At 36.3% G+C, this 26,221-nt stretch overlaps 1 protein-coding gene across 2 annotated transcripts in view; it reads right to left on the bottom strand.

Moving 5' to 3' along the window:
• Positions 1-26,221, bottom strand: part of HEATR5B (HEAT repeat containing 5B) — a 99,621-nt gene that overhangs the window by 46,991 nt on the left and 26,409 nt on the right. For both annotated transcript variants that reach the window (XM_005686481.3, XM_005686482.3), the window contains exons 12-22: positions 24,852-25,004; positions 23,699-23,798; positions 23,247-23,356; positions 22,261-22,424; positions 21,361-21,536; positions 18,808-18,913; positions 17,269-17,459; positions 14,664-14,823; positions 10,118-10,307; positions 7,126-7,295; positions 1,649-1,793 (exon numbers count right to left, since the gene is read on the bottom strand). In XM_005686481.3, coding sequence (XP_005686538.2) covers positions 1,649-1,793; positions 7,126-7,295; positions 10,118-10,307; positions 14,664-14,823; positions 17,269-17,459; positions 18,808-18,913; positions 21,361-21,536; positions 22,261-22,424; positions 23,247-23,356; positions 23,699-23,798; positions 24,852-25,004 — 1,665 coding nt within the window. The remainder of the gene's footprint in view (positions 1-1,648; positions 1,794-7,125; positions 7,296-10,117; positions 10,308-14,663; positions 14,824-17,268; positions 17,460-18,807; positions 18,914-21,360; positions 21,537-22,260; positions 22,425-23,246; positions 23,357-23,698; positions 23,799-24,851; positions 25,005-26,221) is intronic.

Below are 26,221 nucleotides of genomic sequence, written 5' to 3' on the forward strand. Positions count from 1 at the left end.
TATAGATTTCTCAGGAGGCAGGTCAGGTGGTCTGGCATTCCCATCTCTTTCAGAATCTTCCACAGCCTGTTGTGATCTACACAGTCAAAGGCTTTGGTCTAGTCAAATAAGAAGAAATAGATGTTTTTCAGGAACCCTTTTGCTTTTTTGATGTTGGCAATTTGATCTCTGCCTTTTCTAAAACCAGCTTGAACATCTGGAAGTTCACAGTTCATGCACTGTTGAAGCCCGGCTTGGAGAATTTTGACCATTACTTTGCTAGCGTGTGAGATGAGTGCAATTGTGCAGTAGTTTGAACATTCTTTGGCATTGCCCTTGTTGAGACGGGAATGAAAACTGACCTTTTCCAGTCCTGTGGCCACTGCTGAGTTTTCCAGATTTGGTGGCCTATTGAGTGCAGCACTTTCACAGCATCATCTTTTAGGACTTGAATTAGCTCAACTGGAATTCCATCACCTACACTACCTTTGTTCGTACTGATGCTTCCTAAGGCCCACTTGACTTCACATTCCAAGATGTCTGGCTCTAGGTGAGTGATCACACCATCATGATTATCTGGGTCATTAAGATCTTTTTGTATAGTTCTTGTGTGTATTCTTGCCACTTCTTAATATCTTCTGCTTCTGTTAGGTCCATACCATGTGTGTCCTTCATTGTACCTATCTTTGCATGAAATGTTCCCTTGGTATCTTTAATCTTCTTGAAGAGATCTCTAGTGTTTCCCACTCTATTATTTACCTCTATTTCTTTGCATTTGATCACTGAGGAAGGCTTTTTTATCTCCAGACTTCCCTGGTAGCTCAGATGTTAAAGCGTCTGCATACAATGCAGGAGACCCGAGTTCAGTCCCTGAGTCGAGAAGATCTCCTGGAGAAGGAAATGACAACTCACTCCAGTATTCTTACCTGGAAAATCCCATGGATGGAAGAGCCTGGGCTACAGTCTATTGTGTCACAAAGAGTCGGACTGCACGACTTCACTTCACTTTGCTATTCTTTGGAACTCTGCATTCAAATGGGTATAGCTTTCCTTTTCTGCTTTGCCTTTAGCTTCTTGTCTTTTCTCAGCTATTTGTAAGTCCTCTTCAGACAACCATTTTGCCTTTTTGCATTTCGTTTTCTTGGGGGTGATCTTGACCACCACCTCCTGTACAATGTCACGAACCTCCTTCCATGGTTCTTCAGGCACTCTGTCTGTCATATCTAATCCCTTGAATGTTTGTCACTCCCACTGTATCATTGTAAGGGATTTGATTTAGGTCATACCTGGATGGTCTACTGGTTTTCCATACTTTCTTCAATTTAAGTCTGAATTTTGCAATAATGAGTTCATGATCTGAGCCATAGTCAGCTCCTGGTCTTGTTTTTGCTGACTGTATAGAGCTTCTCCCTCTTTGGCCGCAAAGAATACAATCTATGTCATTTCGGTATTGACCATCTGGTGATGTCCATGTGTAGAGTCTTCTCTTGTGTTGTTGGAAGAGGGTGTTTAAAAAGTTAAAAAGGTAAAACTACCAAGAAAACTATATGGGAATTTTAAAAGTAACAAGTTTTATTTAAAAGAGTAAGAAAATTGATGATATTTCAATGCAAAAATGTTATTTAATAAGTAATACTTAAAAAGAACATTGACTGATAACAGGACTTACTGGTGCCACTGCTCTCTTTGTCCCCTGAATTTTTTGCCAGGCTCATGGCATATTCACATACTTCAGCTGCTTCTCTTTGGGCAAGCTGCCGGAGACAGGCCACAGCTGCTCGTCGAAGTAATAGATGGGAACTACACAGGTGAACCTGTAAACCATAACAATTTTAGACTTTTTTAAAAAAGCTATAATCTCACTTGTCTAATGAACGTATATTAACACCTAATTTCTGAAGAGGCTCTTCATTTAACCCCCTTATTTGTTTCCAATAGAGCCAAATGATGGACTTTTCAAAAACTAGTAATACCAATAAAATATATAGAGTATTTTAATAGGCTACAAAAGAACTGCCCCAAGTCTTGGGTTAAAGATCATATAATATACTTAGATTAAAACCCAGAAGGATCTTTTGCACATTTTATACACAGTCCTATTAAACTCTGTCACTGACTTTTTTTTTTTTTGGACCTAGCGAGTGTCATATTGAATGAAGTCAGACAGAAGGAGAAATATCATATGAAAACCCTTACATTTGGAGTCTAAAAAGAAATAATACAAATGAACATAAAACAGAAAGAGACTCACAAAGTTAGAAAACAAACTCATGGTTGCCAGGGGGAAGGGACAGTTAGGACTCTGGCAAGGTCATGTACACACTGCTATATTTAAAATGGATAACCAAAAAAAAAAAAATAAAATAAATAAATAAAATGGATAACCAACAAAAACCTATTGTATAGCACACAGAACTCTGTTCAATGTTATGTGCTAGCCTGGATGGGCCTCACAGGGGTTTGGGGGAGAATGGATACAGGCATATGTATGGCTGAGTCCCTTTACTGTTCACCTGAAAGTATTACAACATTGTTAATCAACTATGAAGTCACTCTGTCGTGTCCGACTCTTTGTGACCCCATGAATGACGTAGCCCACCAGGCTCTTCTGTCCATGGAATTTTCTAGGCAAGAATACTGGAGTGGGTTGCCATTCCCTTCTCCATGTCACTGAAATTTTTAAAGTGCACAGAGATCAATTATACCAAATGAAAAGTCACGGGGTAGAGCACACAGTAAGAACTGAAAGTAAAGGAAGGTATATATTAAAATACAAAATTAAAATTAAGCAAATATAAATATCTGAAAAGAACTGCAAAAGATTCTTTTGGTATAGAATATTTATCATTTCAAAAGTTCCTGAAAGAATCACTATAGTACACTCTAACACATGATATAAACCATAAGACATACCACTGCATAATAATTAAGAGCTCAGGCTCCAGTTGCCAGACTGGGTTTAAATCACACACTTACTCCTGTGTGATCTTAGGGAAGTTACCTAACCTCTCTGTGCCTTGTTTGCTCATATATGAAATGAGGATAGCAATTTCCCACAGGAATATAGTGAAAATAAAATAAGTTAAAACAAATATTTTATTTAGAACAGTAGATGATACATAGTAAATCATATGATAGATAATAAATCTACTATCACTCAATCTATCAATCTGATTCATCAAGCAAATATTAAACTCTGCTCCATATGTTGCTTTTTAAACAAGGAAGCAAGACATTTTAGAAAGAATCTCATACAGCAATGATGGAGGGGAAAATAATTATATGGAAGACATCACTCCTTCACAATGCTAGATAATGTATTTTTATGCTGTTAATATAGCATTTGTAACTCATTTTTGAATAAAGTTTACAATCACTGAAATTATACCGAGTATTAAAAAAACAAAATATAACTGAGGAGAGAAAACCTAACAGATCAGATTTTTTTCAACATAATGTTTTCTTTTCTCTTCCTAAAAATAATGACATTTTAAAACTTTCAAATATCCTATAGGTAAGGGTAAGCATGGTCATATGACACGGAAGGAACAAATCTCTCAGAGTTTTGCTTTTTTATCTGTACAGACAGGTCCTACCTATCTTATGCAACTGTGGAAAGATCAAAGGATTAAACATATATGAAGCATAACACCATATAATTTCATTTAATTACAATTAAACAGAATTGTAGCTAAGAAAATACACTCAACATATCCTGGGTCAAAGTCAAAGAAATAAAATATTTTAAGGTTTACATAATGTTTTCAAAAACTCAGTTTTAACGATCCTGAAATGGCTGGATGACATCACTGACTCGATGGACATGAGTTTGAGTGAACTCCGGGAGTTGGTGATGGACAGGGAGGCCTGGCGTGCTGCGATTCATGGGGTAGCAAAGAGTCGGACATGACCGAGCAACTGAACTGAACTGAACGATCCTGAAGTCACTTCCCCACCCCTCCATTTCAACATCTCTGATATGAGAGATACAAATTATCACTGATGGTGTTTTGCAGCCACTGTAAACCAGGTAACAATTAACTTGTATTTGTTTGGAAACTTTTAACACTTTCTGGTAAAATCCACCAAATATCAGGAAAAAAACATTAAATTTGATTTAAAAAAAAAATGTGGCTTCACGCAAACTTCTTAGCTGCTCAGATATAATCACAATTTACTTGACATCTATCAGTAGAGCCTGGTGTAGCCTTGTTCTTGAATTTTATACAAATGGAACCATGAAGTCTGTTCTCTTCTGTGTTTGGTTTCTTTTCAGCAATATGTCTGTTGGACCCATCCATGTGATTCCATATAATAGGGGTTCATTCATTTTTACTGTTGTATAATATTTTATTGAAGAATTATACCATTATCCACTCTGCAGAATGGAGCACACTTTGGCTGTTTCTGGTTTTTTTTGGCTAGCACAAATAAGCCAGGAATGAAAATTCCTGAGGATTTTTTTTGGCACACATGTGCATGCATTTCTCTCAGGTATTTACTTTAGAGGGGAGCTGCTGGATTATATTGTATGCATACTTTCAACTTTTGTAGATTATGCCTCACTGTTTTCCAAAGAAGCTTCTTCTTTCTTCCTTATATTCTGCAAACCTTAGGAACACCGTGCTGCTTGCTCCTACATTAGGCCTCTAGTTAGTTAGTGTTAGTCACTCAGTCATGTCCAATTCTTTGTGATCCCATGGACATAGCCTGCCAGGCTCCTCTGTCCATGGAATTCTCGAGGGAAGAGTAATCGAGTGGGTTGCCATTCCCTTCATTAGGCCTCTGTGAAGTGAAGTTAAAGTCGCTCAGTCTTCCCTGACTCTTTGCGACCCCATGGACTATACAGTCCACGGAATTCTCTAGGCTAGAATACTGGAGTGGGAAGCCTTTCCCTTCTCCAGGGATCTTCCAAACCCAGGGATCGAACCCAGGTCTCCCACACTGCAGGAGAATTCTTTCTGAGCCACAAGGGAAGCCCAGAAAGCCCTGTTATTTAAACCATACGTCATCTTGCTATCCTATCCCTTCTTGTGCCTGCCATATTATATTATCCCTTCTTGTGCCTGCCATATTATATTCAGGACAATGAGATATCCCTGCTCTGTCACTGACGATGTGGGCATTTAGCTCAAGTCTTTTTCTCACTGACATCTCCTACAATCATCCCAGGTAATGTACTTGCTGTGTGCAGAAAAGATCTGGACAGAAGAACGACTGATCACATGGTATAACAAGCATCTACTTGCCAGGAGGAAAATAAAAGGAATCCAGAGTGGTGGCCATTCTTGCAAAAACATATTTGAACAGTTCCATCATATGCATTTTAATATTTTTATATAATTTCATAAAGATTACTGTGGTGAAGCTTACCTCTTAACAGATTTACTGAAAAAAAAAAATCACCTCATTTGTGTTAGGTATTACACATGGTATCACATAATATGGTCTCTTCTGGTGGCAATGGCTGAATAGAGATGAACATGAAGTTTACAAAAATCAGCCCTGATTTCACTAATTTGGATGAATCCATGCATGAACTATTTTTTAGAGAGTGTCAAAAGATTTGGTAATGAAGACAGCTCACAAGGCATTTGGTAATGTGGAATCAAGAGAGCCACTCTAGTGGCCCTCTTTTTTATCTTTTATCTCCCATGGCATCTCCTTCCCAGATTTTTGGAAAAGGTTCAGGAGAGTGCTCCAATATACCGTGTAACAAAACCCTTGATGCTATGCTAAAAAAATCATTTTGGATACATTATTTTCTGTTAACACACAGGACACTCAGTATGTTCCCTGTGGCTTACTGGTAACCTTCAATGAAATAAAGAAATTCACGTTATTACTTGACCAGATCCTCTTAAATATGTTCCATCTCATAAGGAAAACTTTCATAGTATAATTATATTTAAGGAGAAAAAAATGCACAGAGGAACCTGACAACTGAGGAGTGTGTGTCTGAGTCTTCATCACATTTATCAGTTGCCTATCAGAGCTGCGCTTCCCAAGTGGCTCAGCAGTAAAGCATCTGCCCATAATGCAGGAGATGGTGGGGTTTGAGCCGTGGGCCAGGAAGATTCTCTGGAGTAGGAAATAGCAACCCACTCCAGTATTCTGGCCTAGAAAATTCCATGGACAGAGGAGCCTGACAGGCTACAGTCCATGGGGTTGCAAGGACTCAGACACTACTGAACGCACACACATATCAGAGCTGTATCATGTAACTAGTTTACCGTGCTCAAGAGATGCCATCTGTGCCCTCAAAACCTGGGTGTTAGGCCATGGCTTTTGACAGGATGACACATAGCTTGTTGCAGAATGCAATCTGGAGTATACTATTAATTGACTATTTTCTTCGTGGATGTTCTTTGGAAACATTTCACAAGCACCTGGTTTCCACGCTGTGGCACATTCAAACTCCTTGAAGGTGTGGGAATGATTCCCCCTAAATAATTGTCCAGCTTCATCCTGTGCCCTTATGACCCACCTCCCCCTTTTTCCTCTCAGCATTCCTTAAATGCATTCCCTCCTTCCCATCTCAGGATCTTTCACATCTTTTTCTTTCTGCTTAAAAATAAGTGCTGTTACTCCAATATCATATTTCTCCCCAAACTAACTCCTATTACCCTACAGTTTGCATCTTATATATCATTTTTTCAAAGAAATCTTTTCTGAATCCCTAGGTTATGATAGGGTTCTCTGTTTATATGCTTGCCTATAGTCTTTTCTAGCATTTGTTGTAAACACTCACTGTTGACCATGTTAACCACACTTTTCTTTAATATTTTCCTTTTGTGCTATGTATAATGATTTTTGTACATTTTTTAAAAAAGAAAAAAATTTTTATTCTTAAAGCTGCATCCAAGAAATTCCACTCTCTGTACAACATACTTGCCCAGCTTTGAGGTATGTTTAGTCCAGAGAAAGTCCTCTGGACCTTATTTAACAGTTCATTAAAATATTTCCTAAAAGGTGAAAAAGAAAATCAGTGACTAAAATAAACAGTCATAAAGTGACTACTGAAGCTGAAACTAGAATGCACAATCCAGGAAACTTACTTTTTTTGCTTTGCTCTAGTCTGATCTTTTGGAAAACAAATTTTGGGTTCCCTAAACAAATAAAAGAATGAAACAGCTTTATACTTACACAAAGGCTAGGAACAAGACTGGATAAATTGACATGTCGTGGTGCAAACATGTGAAGCTGCTGAAGGCAAGATATGGCAGCTGCCTGGACGAGAGAATCTGAATGGTCCTGGGTTATCGCACAACCCACCAAACAAGAAGAACGGATTGTGGAAATTGTTGCTCCATTCCCTAAGAGCAAAGCAAAAGACAACATAAAATACAATGATTTTATTATTAGTATCACCAAAAACATTCCTAGAAAATAACTATCTTCTAAAAAACTCCTTTCCAAATAAACACACAAAAAAGTATACCTGAAACTAACACCACCCTGTAAATCAACCGTACTTCAATTAAAAAAAAAAAAACTATGTTGAATTAACATTAACTAGTACATGTGCTCTATCGTAGGTTTGATACTGCAACTATTAAAAATCACTATAAGAAATGCCCTTACTTTTTTTCCCCTTACATTTTAACAGCTTACATTTTATCAAGCAAATAAAATCTACAGAACAAGAGTCAGCAAACTTTTCTTAAGAGGGCCAATATTTTTTATTTTGCTTGCCAGGGGGCAAAATCCACACTACTCTATGAGGGAAGTGCCTACATAACCACTTATAAACAATTCTCACCTCATGAGTTGTTTAAAAAAAAAAAAAAAAAGACCAAACAAGTGGGCATCTGACAAATTTGGCCCATGGATCATAGTTAATTTGCCTAACCTGCCTGTCCCCTATTATAAGAAAGTCATCCTCTAAATTCCTCTCCTTGAAAGCCAACGTCAAAAAAGAAGTTACTTCTCAAAGGATGTAATGTATAGCATAGAGAATACAGTTAGCAATCTTGTGATAACTATATGGTAACAGTTACTAGACGTAACGGGGCGATCAATTCATAATATATATAAATGCTGAAATACCAAGTTGTACACCTGAAATGAATACAATAGTGTATATCAACTATGCTTCAATCAAAATTTAAAAAGGTGTCGCTTTTAAGAAAAATAATCCTCTTTCTGATGGTTTTGTAATCAAAAATTCTGTAAAATATATACAAATGATTTCAAAACACAACAGTTTATGAATGACAATAATGCATCTTAGATTTACCTAGCTTTATATTTATCCTCTGATAAACTATATTGTCTTTTAAGCCTATCATTGTTTCCTTTGGAAGAGCCAGAACATTCCTTATTCTCCGGTTCTTTGTTCAAATAACAGTACCACTTCTATGATAAAATAATGTCAAATTCTATTTTCCTAATAAGATTAATGGCAACTTTTAGCAGAGATAGGAAAAATAAATTGTGTAGTATTACACACCGTCTAGATAAAAATGTCTTAGCTGCCAAATGTAAGTGATTTAAAATTTTTACCAATGCAAAAAAAAAAAATTTATATAAAGACCAAACAGGGCTTCCCTAGTGGCTTAGTGGTAAAGAATCCACCTGCCAACCCAGGAAATATGGATTTGATCCCTGGGTCAAGAAGATACCCCAGAGATGGAAACAGCAACCTACCCCAGTATTCTTGCCTGGGAAATCCCAGAGGACCCTGACAACTACAAGCCACAGGGTCGAAAAGAGTCGGACATGACTTCAGAGACTGAGCACACACTTACCCACAGAGACCAAACAAGGAAATCAGAGTCACACAAGAGTCATATTCTAGTTTGAAATACACAGGCCTCACCATCACATCAGAAAGCACTTGGCAGACACCTACACTTAATCAAGGGCACATATTTATTCTCTCTACATACCTGTGATATTCACTGGAAGAAAGAAATACCAACCTTCTCAAAGAAGACACTGAGACCAAGATAGAGACATGTATAAATCATATATTTTTCAATTCCTAGCATTCCTCCTAAAGGTCCTTTCTTTTTTCACATCCCTCTTTTTTTTAAAGTAACTATCTGAATGGAGGCAACGAAGCATAGTAGTTAAGAATGCAGGCAAACAGGCAAAGGAAATTTACCTGAGCTCGACCTCTGATCCCAACCACTTACTGGCAGGTGTGCGTGTGCGTGTGTGTGGTGTCTGTGTGTGTGTGTGTGTCTCTGTGTGTGTGCTCAGTTGTGCATGGACTATAGCCTGTCAGGCTCCTCTATGAAATTTTCCCAGCAAGAACACTGGAGCGGGTTGCCATTCCTTCTCCAGGGGATCTTCCTGAACCAGGGACTGAACCTGCGTCTCCTGTGTCTCCTGCTCTGGCAGGTGGTTTCTCTACCATTGTGCCACCTGGGAAGCCCTCACTGGCTATATAATATATATAAAATCTTAGGAAAGTGCTTAACCTTTCTCAGCCTCAGTATTTCATCTGTAAAATGGAGAGAGATACCTTTATCAGGATTGCTGTTAGAATCAAATGAGATAATATACATAAAAAGCTAGACTCACTGAAAGATTTAATAAATAGTAGGGGGGAAAGGGAAAGCTCTGAAAGTAGCTCATGTATTTCGCATAAATTCACAATAATTTTCCGACCTGAGTGTTTAAGTTAACCATTTGTAGAATTATTTCAGTGGAAGTACATGGTAAGAATTTGGGCCTTAGGATCACAAATCTGCTACTCCTCAGTTGAATGACTCGAGGCAAGTTACTTAACTTCACTGAATTTAATTCCTGAGAGAAAATAATATATTTCTTAGAGTTAAAAAAACAAAAAAGTGAAGCTAGAGTCCATGAAGACAAGGGGATGGCACCCCAGGCCAAAAGAACTCCACTTTCACCTTTGACTTCATAGGGCTCCAAGTAACATTTTAACTTAGGTGTTTTCTCTGCTCAAAAGTTCAAAAAGCATCTTCATATCACAGGTTTCTTAAGGGGAGTAAATAAAATAGCACACGTAAAGAGGAGAGCTCCAGGTTTTCAGTAAATTGCCAGTGCATAACACACAAAAATTATTAGTATAAGATTTCTTTAGGCAATGTGAAGGTAATATTCAGGAAACTGAAAGACAGTTATTATCTGTGTAATCCCTTTAGCTTAAGATGAAGTTACTCACCTTGTAGTTCAGGTCCAACAGTAGTTATTATAGCACCCAAGCATCTACCCAAACACTGATGAACTTCTGTATGTGAGGGTGGAACTGTCAACAGCAAGGTAAGAACTAGAGATAATGTTGGCTCTACATATCCACGATACATTGGGCCACTAGAATCCACTATTAAAGCAAGCGAGTGAAGGGACCAAGTCTGGAATAAAATATAATTTATTTTATTATAAACAGTATAGTGAACTGATATTTTAACTTGAATTTTCATAACACTAATACTTTCATTTTTAATGAATAGAAATATTTTAAAATATATTCCTTAAATGAGTAAAGGTCAACACATAAGCTACTAGTAGCCAATGACCAAAGCGACCAATACACAAATGCTATGTTTAAAGTTCCTTTGCAGTGTGACTTAAAGTGTCAGGGAAAAAGTTTCACTGATGAACTCATTTCCTCTATTATAATTACATGCATTTCACAATTCCCCAAAAGAGGAACTTATGTAATGAGAGTTTAGTGGATGCTAAGTCTCATTGGAAAAGACTCTGATGCTGGGAGGGATTGGGAGCAGGAGGAGAAAGGGACGACTGAGGATGAGATGGCTGGATGGCATCACGGACTCGATGGACATGAGTCTGAGTGAACTCCGCGAGATGGTGACGAACAGGGAGGCCTGGCGTGCTGTGATTCATGGGGTCGCAAAGAGTCAGACACGACTGAGCGACTGAACTGAACTGAAGGACATCCGATATGGCTTTACAATTTTGCTAAGAAACTAGCCTAAAATAAAACCATGACCACACCAATGTTCTGTAGTACTCAGATCTATTTCTCAAGCAATGACATTCACATAACAGCTCTTCAAGTCACGGAATCTTTTCAGGCTCTAATTTATGTTTACTAAGCACAAATAATCTTAGTGGCTAATAGTATTTGCAGAATTAACCTGGAGCAATGTACTGTAATCAGCACAGGCTTAAGAAAATGAAAAATCCTTTAAGCTGCCCACATCCACATGTTAAAGAAAGTACCTTTAAAAAAAAACAAAGAAACCTCTCCGCTTTATTAACAAAGACACACTCTCAGACACCTCATTCAGTTCTCAATTCTTAAGAGATTTTACCCATACATATTTCTGAAGCCACAATGGATTGACTGAAGAGCAGTTAAAGGTCCTGCTTTATACAGTTCACACCTCGGGGATCTGGCTAGGTTTGGGCTCTCATTTCCTTCCTGTTCTCAGTAAAATCACCCTTCTTCACCAGGGCTGAAGCCTCACCTTTTCCATGAGGTCTTCTTAGGACCCCACCACAGCCCAGGCGTTCTGCTGACTGAAGTGCTTCGGCACCAATGCTGCGTCTGCCTCCTTCTCCAGTTTCTGAGCACCTCATTTATAGAACTCTCTTCATAGGTTTTAAAACTCGAGTGCTTTGCCTGTAATAGGTTTGGGCTTTGCTGCAGTGAAGGAGCATGTACCAGCTAAGTGCGGGAGAGATGGCGGGTGTTGGTTGGCTTTCCTAACTCAACTGCAGCCTTACTAGAAGCCTCTCTGTGTCAAGGAGAAGGATGCAGGGAGGCACCATCTATGCTGGGAAGCCTGGGCTACAGCGTCTAGAAGGTTCTGAGTGGGTGTGTGGGCTGCCAGTCCACTTACAGAAGGGATGTGAAGGCCATCTCAGCACCCCTTCTCTGGTCCCATTCCATCTCTTCTCTCTTGGTCTTTAGGACACAGACAGTGCAAGAAGCACAGAGTATATCCTAACAGATAGCAAAACTGCCTTCTCCCTTTTTCGTTTCATAAGTCAAAATCAACTTTCTCATTCCTCCCAGCGGAGAGGGAAACCAGTACCTTTTATTTTTGCTATTGGCATCTCCAAAAGAGAGCTGCACTCCTGAGCCAAGGACACAGAGGTCTCAATAGAGAAGTTTCCCAACTTGACAATGTGGTAGGAAAAAAAATCCATACCTTACTTTCTACTACTTGTCAATCTACTCCAATCCTAGGGAATCAAGCAACCTGAGTTGGACAATTATGTATAGAAACTACAACTACTGAGAAAAGTAAAAGGAATATAGCAGCTTGTGGGAGGAAGACCAGAATACACATTTTGGAGAAAAAAATTGATGGAAGAAGAAGAGAAAGTATTTTAATAAAACTATTGCAAGGATTTTTAAGGCAATATAATTAAAGTACAAAGGAGAAGTGTTTAAAAAAAAAAACCCAGGATTTATATTAAATGTTCAGTAGAAAGCTAGAAGAAAAGAATAATTATTATTAAATACTGGAGAAGGGAAATGGCAACGCACTCCAGTATTTTTGCCTGGGAAATCCCAAGGACAGTGGAGCCTGGTGGGCTATAGTCCATGGGGTCACAAAAGAGCCAGACATGACTGAGCAACTAAACAACAGATTATGAAATACAAAAATCATTACTTTTTCAATTGGAGGTTCAGTTGGAAGATTATCTTGTAACACATAGTGAAAACACAAAAAATTTAAAATAATGAGGAAAAAGATAAGAGGCTCAATATGCAAATAAGTATCAGAAAGTGAAAAAGAAAAGATAAACTTATACACAATTTGATGAAATTTCTAAGCTGCAAGGATAGAGGGAAAATGCTAGTAAACCAAAATGAAAGGTTATAAAAATATAGACATATTTCAGATAAGTTCCTTAGCAAAAGAAATAAAAAGCCAGGGAAAAAGACAGCTACGATGTCTATAAGCTCCATTATGTTAGAAATTTATTATCAATACATAAACTGAAGTCTTTTGGGAGTGGAAAATACATGCACAGCATAAAAGAAGAAAATGTATTTATCACCAAAATTTTATATCTGGATATTCAAAGCCACACTGCAGAAAAACTTCACAGTATTTGTACGTCAGTTAATTTGATTATTGGCTTCTATGTTATCTTCTACATCTTAAAGAACATATTTGAAAGCTTATATAGATAGCTGATAAAAACATAATATCTGAGATAATAACTGAGTTAATATCTGTGGAAATTTAACTAAAAAAATTAAGCTACTATGAGACTCTCACATGTAATACAAAAAATACCAAAACATTTATGAATAATGAAAAATAAAGGACTGTGTGCCAGGAATAGTATATCCGACCAAATATCACTCAAATTTGAAGATTAAATAGAGTTATTTTATTTCAGTTATGCAAGGAATCAAAAAAACACACCACTCAACAATCCGTCTCAAGATTATTATTGTTAGAGGAGGTTTTCTTATCAAGTAAAAACAAAGTAAGAACAGAGATCTCAACACACAAGTTGAGGATACAAAAAAGAAACCACTATCCAACAATAAACTCTAGTAATTACAGCTGAATACATGTATACAGTAATTTGACTATGAAGTATAATTTTTGAGTTAGGATTCTTGACACAGAAGAGACCTTACAGAAAACTGAAGAATGCTACCATACTATTCTTGTGCAGATGAAAACTGAAATAGCAGCTTTGAGGGAATGTATGTGATCTACATGATAGTAAAACGCCATGTCATAGGAATGAATCATGTGAAGCAGTCACTTACAGGAGTGTGGTTTTAAGAAATTAAAGCGAGAGGACTGAGAAAAAGATGAAGGCAAAGGAAAGAAAACTGGCACCGACTCTGACATAAAAGAAGAAAGCAGCATCTTCTTAGGTAAAATAATTTTACAGTTGTGTTCTTTTCTTGCAGACCACTGTGGAAACAGTGTTTAGGAAAAAAAAAAAAACAAAGAGCATAGACCCTTGTAAGGTGCAAGATTATTTCATTTGTGTTTTTAGTTCTTTGGGGATGTTTGTGCTTTATTGCTGGAAACATTTTCCAAGAAGTCAAAGCAAACTAAGCCTGTAGACTAAGAAGCCTCTGGTGGATTCTGAATCCTTTTCTGATGGCGAAGGAACCCATCTATAAACACACCAACGAAAGGCAATAATGGCAATCAAACTTGTCTCTTCTGTCATCATCTGAGTCCCAATATGAAGCTGGCGAGTTGAAAGCTACTGGATTCACATACTCGATATTTTTTGGTGCATCAGTGTGAAACGGCAAATCAAGAATCTAGGATATCTTCACACACATGAAGTGTTTGCCTCTTACTGTAATTAAATCTATTTTTATATAAAATATTTGAAGAGAAAGAAAAAATGAAATTCAAGGAGTACACTTGAAGATTCAACCCATGGCCCTGTACCTGGGTTAGGGTATTAGAGGAGGAGAGAAAGAAAGGTTATTATAAGAAATTTGGTCAATCTACCAAATGTAAGGAAATACAAAGATGAGGAAACATGTACCAAGGATAATAAATAATAAAAAGAAACTATGCTTCAAGGAATGTATGGAATGGGTCAAATTCCCAAGATAAGACAGACTTTAGGATTAGGTTCAAATACAAAATCCTGTTATACATTCATAAAACAAAATGACAGAGAAAGATCCTAAGACATTTTCCCTAACAACTCATCAAAATCATTACCATCTTTTAGAAATAAATTTTCCTACAAATAATATTTTCAAACTTCATAATAAAAACTTGATATCCTACCTGGACTTCAGAGGATGTTCCATCCTGTGCTAGAGCCAACAAAATGCTGACACTGGTCTTCAGATGTTGTCCTGAGCCGATACCACCAACATAACGATGCAAACAGCCCAGAGCCAACGAGTGGCCGGTTCTGGACACGACGTCTCGAGCTGATTTCAACCTGGAAGAGAGTCATGCTTCAGGGATTGTTTCTTCTCTTTCCCTATGGCAACAACAAGCTTATGAATCACACAATAAAAGGGATCTATTCTGGAAATCAGAAAAGATTACAATCATGATTATTTCTTTCTTACTCATTAACAAACGTTAGAGACTTAATTTAAAATGGCTAAAATCACACATTTCACTGAATACAAGCCTATTTTCATTTCAGAGAAAACATGAAAAAGAAACTACAACTTCAGAGTTTTTAATATTAATTATTCCTCAAAAATACAAGAGCCATTTGAAATATATTTTAACCACTGGTGCTTTCAATAAAAGACAAATAAGACAAAAAGACTATGACATAATCAGGCACCAACATAGTTACTGTTAGAGAAGATGAAAATCCCACTAAGAACAAAGCTCCTAAAATAGCAAAGGAGACTAGAAAGCAACTCTGATTACATTTTCAAAACTGTATTACTAAAAACAAACAAACAAACAAACTGTATTATAACTCTCAATAAATCATCCATAATTAAACTAATAAAAGTGAAATAAAGTCAAGGGATAAAAAACCATCCCAAGACTCTGGCTGGTTAGTTTGCCTATGGCAAAGAAAAATACAAATGCTGTCAAGACAAAATAGACGTTGGGAAATGTAGCGATGGAAGCCGTGAACTAAGTGCATCCAGAGCAGTACTTTTTTTTCTGACCACACCACATGGCATGTAGGATCTTCCCTGACCAGAGACTGAACCTGATCCCTCTGCATTGCGAGTGTGGAGTCTTAACCACTGGACTACCAGGGAAATCCTTTAGCAATATTTCTAATATATTATATCCTTGGATAAGGGGTCTTTATCTCTCTATACCTCAGTTTCTCCATCTGTAAAACAAAACATTATCATTACTCCTATGTAGCAGTTGCTTTGAGGAATGAAAGAAGAATGAAGGATACCTGTGCATCCTAAAGCATTACACAGATTAGAAAGCTTCCTTCACATAGCTACTTTTCAAAGTTCATGCCAGTGAGCTAAAATGAAAGCTGAGCCAATTTTGTCAGTAATAATTATCTATTCAGTACAGTAAATTATCTAAGATATAAGAATATACATTTCCCAGAGGTGGCAAAGTGAGAATGATGCCTAATAATTATAATACTACATGGAGACTTTACGACAAATCCCAGTTTCAGATAAATTAAAATGTGAAAAAAATGGGTAACTTAAAATCTATGTAATAATTAATTTTAGATCATAACAACTTATTTGGAAAAGTTAATGAAACTAAGCATTGAGAACACCTGCAAACCATTAACTGGACAGGTATGAATATGAATGAAATGTCCTTGTGTTTCACCAGAATCGATATGAAACAGATACTCTGATAGGTATTGAAGACACATAAATTAAAACCCCTGGTCACTAAAGAAAAATTAACCATTCTAGAGTTTTCCAAAGAAATAAATTCCAATTTTACCTATTAATAACAGAACACAAACCACAAAATAGGTAGTTAAGATTGGTAAGATTGGTTCTTTTAAAATAACTTTAACAAAAGTTGATTTCAGGATCAATGAGAGACACTTGAAAAAGGTAAAGCTAATCTATCACTAGAAAATAACTGAAGCCATTCTGCAGAAGACTAAGTGACGGGGAATATTTTGACTGTATTCTCCCCACTTGTATTATCCTTAGTGAGTCAAGCGATAACACTGGGGCATTATCCTCAACCCACCAAACTGTGCCAATTGTGTGTGAAGATAAGGACAACAATTCTCAGATGCAGAAGAGTTCAGAAAACACTTCTTTAGAATTACTACTTCACAACCACTGCTTCTCCCAATCTCTCGCTTGTTAATCACAATGTAGTTTAGTATAATTAATACTCAGATATACCATACTTAAGAATAATTAGTTTACATTACTCAAGTGTTAATTCCTACCCACTCTTGATTTTCAACTGCTCTACTTCAGTACTTGATTAACAACCAACAGTCACTAATGACTCTATTTATCATCTTGATCACATTTATTTGGATCTCTGAGGTCACTCTTTTAAATGCCACAAAATTCTTAAAAGCTAATGCTAAATATATCCCGTTTCAGAAATAATTTAAATAATGATAAACTTAGTAATAGTTAGAAAAAGAATGGCTTGTCCAAAAAGTGAAATATTAACAGAAAGAACAATGGCAATGGTGGGGGGGGGGGCAGAAATGAGAGAAAAGAACTTCAAAGGACCTCTTTAAGAGCAAAGTACACATAATTGAGAGAAACCCTTACTAACAACCCTCTTGATTCCATTATATAACATTCAAGAGCTGAAAAAGAAACCCACACCACATTGAAAGCATGTACCATGTAGAAAATACATGGTTCAGTTAATAACAACTATGGATTATCTAAACGATATCATCGACTATGAGAGAAAGTTACTTGTTGATAGGGAGACTCACTTGTCAAAGCTATACTGGGCCATTCTCGCAATAAAAGTTGCCTCTCCAACCACCTGAGCCATTCTTCCAAGAGCTTCCCCTGCTGCACATCGTAAGATGGGGTTTGGATTGTCCAGAGCCCCCATAACCAGTGTCAGAGCAGATTTACGAACTTCCTCTGGTCCTAAAGTACTTTTGTTTTCAGCGAGGCCCTATGGTTATTTTAAAAAAAAAAAAAAAAAAGGACTGCAATATTTGTAAATTAACATCTTCACACATTACTCTCTTCAGCCAGCTTTCCCATGCATATACTATGCTTAGAATTCACACCTTTTAAATTGACAGCAATCACTTTCCTAAACATGATTTCAGATCATGATATGTAACATAGTTATAGCTGAATCAGCCCTAAAACCAACAATCCCTAGGAGAGTCTCTACCAAAGACACATACTTAAAAGTTGTTTTTATATATAAAGGACAAATGGCAACCCACTCCAGTATTCTTGCCTGGAGAATCCCAGGGATGGGGGAGCCTGGTGGGCTGCCGTCTATGGGGTTGCACAAAGTCAGACACAACTGGGGCGACTTGGCAGGCAGTATTATTAAAACAACTGTGATTAACTGATTGAAATTTATCATTCTAACTTTAAGGAAAGAAAAAGGCCTGATGAACACGAAACCCTGATACATTTATATAAAAATGCCAGAGACAATAATTACATCACAAAGAGTATATCCAATAGATACTTAAAAATGAGGTAAGAATAATCAGTAAACGAACGTCGGTTGCTCAGTTGGTTGAGAATCTGCCTGTAATGCTGGAGACCCAGATTCGATCCCTGGGTTGGGAAGCTCCCCTGGAGGAGGGCATGACAACCCACTCCGTTATTCATGCCTGGAGAATCCCATGGACAGAGGAGCCTGGTAGGCTACAGTCCATGGGGTCGCAAAGAGTCAGACATGACAAAGTGACAAAGCATGAGTGCTGACAAAGTCTCTTCATCATTCTAAAGGTTAACATCTCTGGTTCTAGTTACACTTACTGTCCTGGAACTTAAAATTATTTATTTACTTGAGGCCAAAAATCTAAGTCATGCTGCCTAGGGAAAGTGTTAACTACAGCAGAGCCATTAGCAAGCACACCTATGAGTAAAGGTATACTGTACAGAAACATTGAGTTGTTTGCTAGCCTTCCAGCCACTGAGGGGAACCATGACCACGCCACTGCTTTTTAAAAAAACTCAGAGGTTGGTAGCTGACAATCTCTAAAAAGGACATATACTAATGATTATATAAATGGCACAAATCTTTTTTGCACAACCAGTGCCTACATCCCTTTCCCTGAAGTTTACAAAATATGATTTAATTCATGCCCATTTAAACTCTTTACCTGTTGCCCTTTTATTTTAAAACAGTAATATCTTAATATTACCATATTACAGACTAACAACTTAGTATTATAGATTATATAATAGTCTTGGTATGCCTGAATTACTATATTAAAGGTATTAGTTAAAATCTCAGTTTAGAACATTTACTATGTTTTAAAAGTAAATACCTTCAGTGCGCTAAGTACAGCTGTAAAGATATTAAGCTGCACTGCCTGCTGGCGAACACCTTTGGCTTGTTTAACACATTCAGCAAAGTGATCCAACATCTGTAATCTATAATAGAATAAAGATTACATTAGCACTACTTTTTATTCAAATATGGCTCAAAAAACAGAGATAAGACACGCTGTTTAACAAATAACGCCCCATGCTATCACTTCTCTATTTTCATTCCCTGGTCTAAACCAGTTCCCCCCTTCTTTGAATTAACAGACAAACATGAAACAACTAACTGGCACAACACAAGAGACTAACATTAAGTTTCAACCAGCAAAATGAGGCCATAATCTGAGTCATCTTCAGCGTGCAACAAAGTAGATGCTCAAGGTCTCTTGAACAGAATAACCATCATTAGCTGTGCATCTCTGTGGAAGACTTTTAGGTTGGAAATTTTAAAATGTTCACACATAGAAGAAAATAGTACTTCATGCCTTGTTTTTGGAAGCTAATTAGATTTTTTTTTTTTTTTTAAGATTTAGCTTGGTCACTTTTGTTAAATGTGAAAAGTCAGAGGTGAATTGGTGGTTTCACTCTTTCATTTTTAAAAAATGAGACAGTTACCCCCTCTTCCCCAAATCACAGCCATTTGAGACTATTCTGACTAAAGAGAATGAAGTCACACCAGATTCTCCTAAAAAGAAATGGAGTGGGCAAAGGAATCTAGGGGAATTTCACTGGAAGGGTTTAAGCTCAATTATAAAAGGCCACAGGTCTCAAGTCAAAGCATTCTTCAAAAACCCAACAGGAAGAAACCATCTTTCCTCCAGGAGGAAGCCCAGTCAGAGGTTCTTAGAGGACACCTGCTCAGGCTGACATGCGCACACCTCTCTGACACTGACCCACGTCTATGGTGAGGAAGCAGGGAACTGTCCACATTGCTTTCAGGCACACACCTAAGATGTACATGTGCTCCAACACGGCCATCAAACATCGTGTGCCTATAACTGATCTCAAACGCGCAACTTAAAAAAAAAGGTTTCCCCTTCTATAAAGTATTTACTTCTTTTAACTTGAAAAATATCAAGAAAAAGTTACTACCTAGGAATAACCGCTGAACATTTCTACATATTTTAAAATCGAAACTGCAACACTTGTCTTTTACATTCTTCACTTAAAATTACATAATGAGCATTTGCTGATATCAAAACACTGTCTCTGTAAAACATACTTCAGCCTATCAACTTTCCATAATGTATTCACTGATTCCTCCATCTCTGGATATTTATGTTATATATTATATTTTTGATAGAATTATCTATTTTTACTTCATCTTGTTTCACAAAAGTGATTTGATAAAGTTAAGATAATCCTGGATTCTAGTTACAGCTTTCACAACTAGCTGTGTAATTTTTGGCAAACCACAAGCTCTCAGACCTAGATTTCTTTAGTTTTAAAACAAGAACATTAAAATAGATGCTTCATAAGATTCACTTTTAAGTCTTTAACATTCACATGGCAACCAGATGTTCTTGAAGATATCTGGATAAAGTAAAATCCCATATTTAAAATTCTCCCCTCAAGTTAAAAAACAGTCAAGTAACCTACATACGTAAAGACATGCTATCTTTTCTATACAAATACAACAATGTTCTTGAGGCATAGTTTTTAAAACCTGAACTATCTGTGAAGATTTTACATTAATTCATTTTTAGTCCTTCTTCTGGGAAAATCACTATAAGTATAAAGCACCTAAAAGTTAAGTACAGTGTCTGTGGACATAAAGCATAGCAAACTAAAATGTTCCCATTAAGAAAAGAATCAGTTACTTTAGTGTTCCAATTTCCAGATTTTAACATCTGACAAATGTTACATTTAGGGGGTAGACTTATCATTCATTTACTTTCTCAGTAACAAAATCAAAAAACTTGGAAAACTGCTGTCCCTAATTAAAGATACAGGCAAACATACTATGCATTATAAACCAGCAAACAAATTACTACAATGAAAATTTTGTTGTATAAGACCTGGTCCACAATACAATAGTTATTAGATGCCGGAACATGGACTCAAACCTGAAAAACAGTTTTAAACTATGTGGAGTCTGCATGTAATTTATGTTATTATGTTTGTGAGACTATTGTTTGAACTCTTTTTTTTGTTGTTGCATCCAGAATATATTTAAAAAATTTTTACACTGATATCAAAGACAGGCAGACACTACAAGAAAATTACGAATACAAATACTGACATAGAAATCTTGAACAAAATATAAGCAAACTAAAGCAGTACATTAAAAGGTTTATATACTATGACCAAGTGGGATTTACTCCTGGAATTTGAGAATGGCTCAACAGACAAAAATTAATCAATGTGATACAGCACCTTAATAGAATGAAGGAAAAAACCCCAAATCATCTCAATTGATGCAATAAAAGAATGACAAAATTCCACATCTTTTCACAATAAAAACACCTAATGAATGAGAAATAAAAGGAAACTCATTGGCTGGGAAAATCTACTACTTAAAAATAATTTATATTTAACTATGACTTTATACTAACCGGTGTTTAAAAGAAACATGAGGAAACACTACACCAAAAAGAGCCACGGAAGCGTCAATGACTGAAACTCCAAGGGGAAGAGGCCCAGGCACAGCTTCTCCAGCAGGTATTCGTAAGTAAATGGAGGATGGGTCATGCTCCAGAGCCCCACTCCCAGATGCACTGTTTGGCTGGAGCTGCAAAAAGAGGACATAAAAATCATTTGAAATCTACTTTAGGAAATTCACTTACCAAGTACTGGGCGTGAAGAGTAAAACAGAGGAGGAGAGAGAAAAGGTAATAATAAAAGAACAGAATGATTAACTATGGAAATGTTTAAATAGAGAAGTATGTAATTTGGCTATCTAAACAAAGTCGCAACGGTTGATACAATTTTTTTAAAAACCTTGTTCATTCTAAAACATTTTTATAGTACCCACCTTAAAATGTGTAAGCAAAATAACATCAGGAATAACTTAAACCCACAAAAAAAGTTTTTTAAAGTGACCTTTAGAAACTTTTTAAAAAATATATATGAAATACTGTATTCAGTGGGCAAAAAAGGTTCTAAATCTTCAGTCTACTAAATTTTATTTCTCTCTAATCTGTCACAAAATAAACTAAACCAAAACAGAACACCAACAACCAAAAAGCTAGTCAAAATTGATCTTTGCAAAAGCAGCCACAGGATACCTAAATACACAGCCTATTAAATAAAGACAACTCACCCAATTCTAACTATTGCTGCTTACCTTTTCTCCTTATTTATCCACCACTAAGAAGATATTTTTAAATGTCTTAAGAAAGATAAATGAAAAGTAAACCTCAGTCTACAATATTTTCTTTTAAAATGACAATGTATTTTAAAGTACCACTGTTTATCAATCAAGCTAGTAATCAATTCAATGTATAGTTTACTACCTGGTCTTCAATTGACTTATGATCAGTTTCTTGAAGCCAGGACCCAAGTAGAACACTATCATCATAGTGGCAGAGGGATCTGAGGAGGGAAGTAGTTGTGTTGGCTGAGTTGTCGGTCAAAGTGAATTCTGCCACCAGCTCTCTAAGAAGTGCGTTGAAAGAGCCTATAAAACAGAACTCAGATCAGATAAAAAATAATACTTTTTAAGAAGATGACAATCATTACCTACAAAGAGCAGCAATATGTTCAACAGAAGTAAAATAATTAAATCCCTATTTCCTTTTTTTAAAAATCAGTATTAAATGTTTCATTGCTAGTTTTAATACACAATAATGGCACTTCTTCATTATTGGATTATGCCTTTTAGTCCAAATTATTTAAATAAAAGACTCAAATTCAGGAAAAGTTCTTTATTTAAAATATGTTAAATATGATTATTATTTACTATTAATTACTCAATGATGTGCAAACACTGAACCAGGGCCTATCAAAGTTCTCAGTCATGTTTGCACTGGGATATTAACATTTATATGACATTTAATTTCTGCAAAAGTACATTAATATTCTCCCTCCAGATTCCTAAATTATTGGCTATATCATAACAGGATAGTCATCAAAAGCATAGACTCTGAATATGAACCAGCTGGGTTTAAATCCAAGCTCTGCTACTACCTCCCAGACCCGTGCAAGCTACACAACCTCTAAGTACCCAAGATTTTTTACCTTTAAACAAAGCTATATTTTAGCCTTATAAGGTCTGTGGTTAGAGTCAAAGATACTAATACTTATAAAGGGCTTAGGATGGGACCTGAAACACAGCAGTGCTCAACAAGCGTTAGCCACTCAGTATGATGAAAAGGAAAATGGTGGCCTTCCTTTGCATAGTGAGTCAGTGAGGCAGCCAGGGTCAGAACTCGATGATACTGTGAAGAGCTGGAAAGGCATAATGAAGAATTTTTATTAAACATCCACAAGTTTTACTTACCTTCGTACGTTTTTGGAGGTAACAATGCCAAGATATCGTAAAGCCGTAAACGGACCATGGCAGCACTAGCTTTCAGATGAGCTCCGTGGGCTTTAATTACAGAGGGGATGCTAAAATGCCAAAAGCATAGTTCGTATCAGCTTATAGAATAAGCAGTACTTAAAACGTTCTTTTCCAGTCAGATCAATGTGATATCCAGATGATATCCAGACGATATCAATGTACCATCAAAGTACACTGATAAGTATTATGTTTTTATTTTGTGACTTTTACTATTAGTAAGAGAAACACTATAAAACACAGTTTTATTTCAATCTATATCACTATAATTTTTAAAGTCACTTTACATAAAGTTTGGTACATTTTCTACATGACAGTTTAGGGAATTACAAAACATGGCAATTTTTAAATATATAAAATTGGATGTTAATGTGTTCTAATTGCCTACTTACTGTGACATCATAGTCATGGCACATTCAATAGGGGTCATCAATTTTCTAATCACATCTTCAGTTAGGAGTTCAGGACAATGTGCAACAAAACTCCTCATTGCTAGATAAAAATTTTGAAAAGACTGATTTGAAACAGCTTTTGTGAAGATGAACAATTTATAAAGTTATATAAAGGTTCCTAAAAGTTTTAATTATTACAAAAACATCAGGTTCTAAAACAAGGCCAAACCAAAAGAAGAGCCAACTGCAACGACAGAGAAAACTCATTAGAAAAGGCTAGAAGAGTGGACAACAGAGGCAGAGGAAGGGGAGATGTCTCTTAAGAAGATTTCCGTGAGTGAGAATTCAGAGGTCTATGACCCCATGTGAATTCAGATGACTGAAAAAGAGAGCTGTTTCAGAAGAGAACCAGGAATGGACATAATGCCCCAGTGAGCAGAAGTATCTTTGTGGGCTCTTTAGCAGTAGAGCTATCATCTCTCAGATATATGGGCACAAAACTGACACTCTGCCCTGCCGTGTTTATAGTTAAGTGCACATCCATCTCCCACAGTTTGGAAAAAGAAGTAATTTTCATCTTCAAATAAAGTTAAAAAAAAAAAAAAAAGGATAGTCACTCAGTGTAATTTTAGTTCCCAAATAAAACAAAACTTGAGCCTTTCCTATAAGTTGCTGACTCCCAAACAAAAACAACTTTATTTCACACTTGTTGAAAATGCTGATATCTAAAAAATGTATCAACTTTTGCATATCTGATAGGAGAAAACAGCTATTGGCATGAAAAAGACTAACTGTAAACTCAGTAAACTTGGTAATCCTGAGTTTCTTTTTCCTTTAAATAAGCACTGGGTTTTTTCACATGATGACTCAGTGCTTCTTCAGGTGGAAGGCTGCGGTAACTGGGAATTAAGAGGCCTGGATTCTAGCTCCTGTTTGATCGCAAACTCTAATCTCCTTTTCAAAGACTTAACTCCATTTTTACTACAAAATTAGTAAACTGGTATAGATTATTTACAAAGTTTTTTTCTAAATGTAAAAGTCTACAAACTCATCATTATATATTAAAATAAACTGAAGCAATGATTTACCTTCACTTCACAAATATTTTAGTAAGAAAATAATACTGTGAAAGTGCAATCCCTTCAGTTCTTACCACATAAAGCTCCAGCACGACCTTCCAATGTTACCTGCCAGGTAAAAGAATCGCCTCGGGCCTTCTCAGCCTCCAATTCCTTTAAAGAACGAGGGAAAACGTTTCGCCACAATAACAACATCTTGGGTAGATGGTAACGAACAACAGACGGTCCTAACCAAGAAAATGGGAATACAAAACCATACTATATATAACACTACAAAAAAAAGTCATAGAAAAGAGCCCCAAATAAGCTTTAACAATAATTCTTATCTCTATCTTAATCTCTAACATTTTCAAAATGTTTTTTATTCTGTAAGTAAAATATATATCTATTGAAGCATAGTAAAATTCATCTAGAAACTAACAATATTTATAGCATCCAACATAAAATAAATCCATAAAATGTCATCTAAAAGAAATTACTCAGATATATTTAGAATGACAGATTACATTCTATCAACAATAAAGTTATCTAGGACATATTTCATGATGTCTTTTCTATAAACATACATGTATATAAACATATACACCTGTTCCTAAACACATACGTATAAATATTTACTACTCCATTTTAAGGGCAATTTATATGGTTAATTTTCATGGAGTGGTATATTTAGAAGTAGGAACCTATATTTATACTGCTAAGGAACTCATTTAATATACCACATAACATACTTAATATAATGTTCTGGAAAAAAGTTACCACTTATTATTTTCTTTAGAAAGCAGATCAAGGTTCAGTTTTCAAAAGGTAGATCAATCAAGCAGTTAGCAACTCTGCAGTTAGTACACACACACATACTTTTTATAGAAGAAGCCGAAAATGTGAAGTAAAAAGTGGACACACCTTATTACAGTGATAACATATTGATACCATATATTATGACAATAAAAACATGTACTTCTGTTCTATGTATAATGCTAAACTTTATCTGCATCTCAGATTTGTCATAACACTTAGGACAGTGACGTGCATAAGAATAACGCCAAGGATGTAAAGCCAACGAGAGATATTATTTACTGTGTGACTTTATCATCCTAGTAAAATTACGTCACTAGCCTTCACTTTGGGCATGGAATACCTCGTTTCTTTTAATAGGCTAATCAGTTAGACCATGGCTATTCTGATGGTAAAGGTGAAACTTGGCTCAGTAGGTAAAGAAACCACCTGCAATGTGGGAGACCTAGGTTCGATCCCTGGGTTGGGAAGATACCCTAGAGAAGAGAAAGGATACCCATTCCAGCTCCAGTATTACGTCTTAGAGAACAGCATGGAATATACAGTCCATGGGGTTGCAAAGAGCCAGACACAACAGTGTGACTTTCACTTTCTCAGTAAGTGTACATAAACAGAAATTACTGAAAAAGCTCATACCAAATGATGAGAA

The sequence above is a fragment of the Capra hircus genome, chromosome 11 (assembly GCF_001704415.2).
Source record: "Capra hircus breed San Clemente chromosome 11, ASM170441v1, whole genome shotgun sequence".
Taxonomy (NCBI): domain Eukaryota; kingdom Metazoa; phylum Chordata; class Mammalia; order Artiodactyla; family Bovidae; genus Capra; species Capra hircus.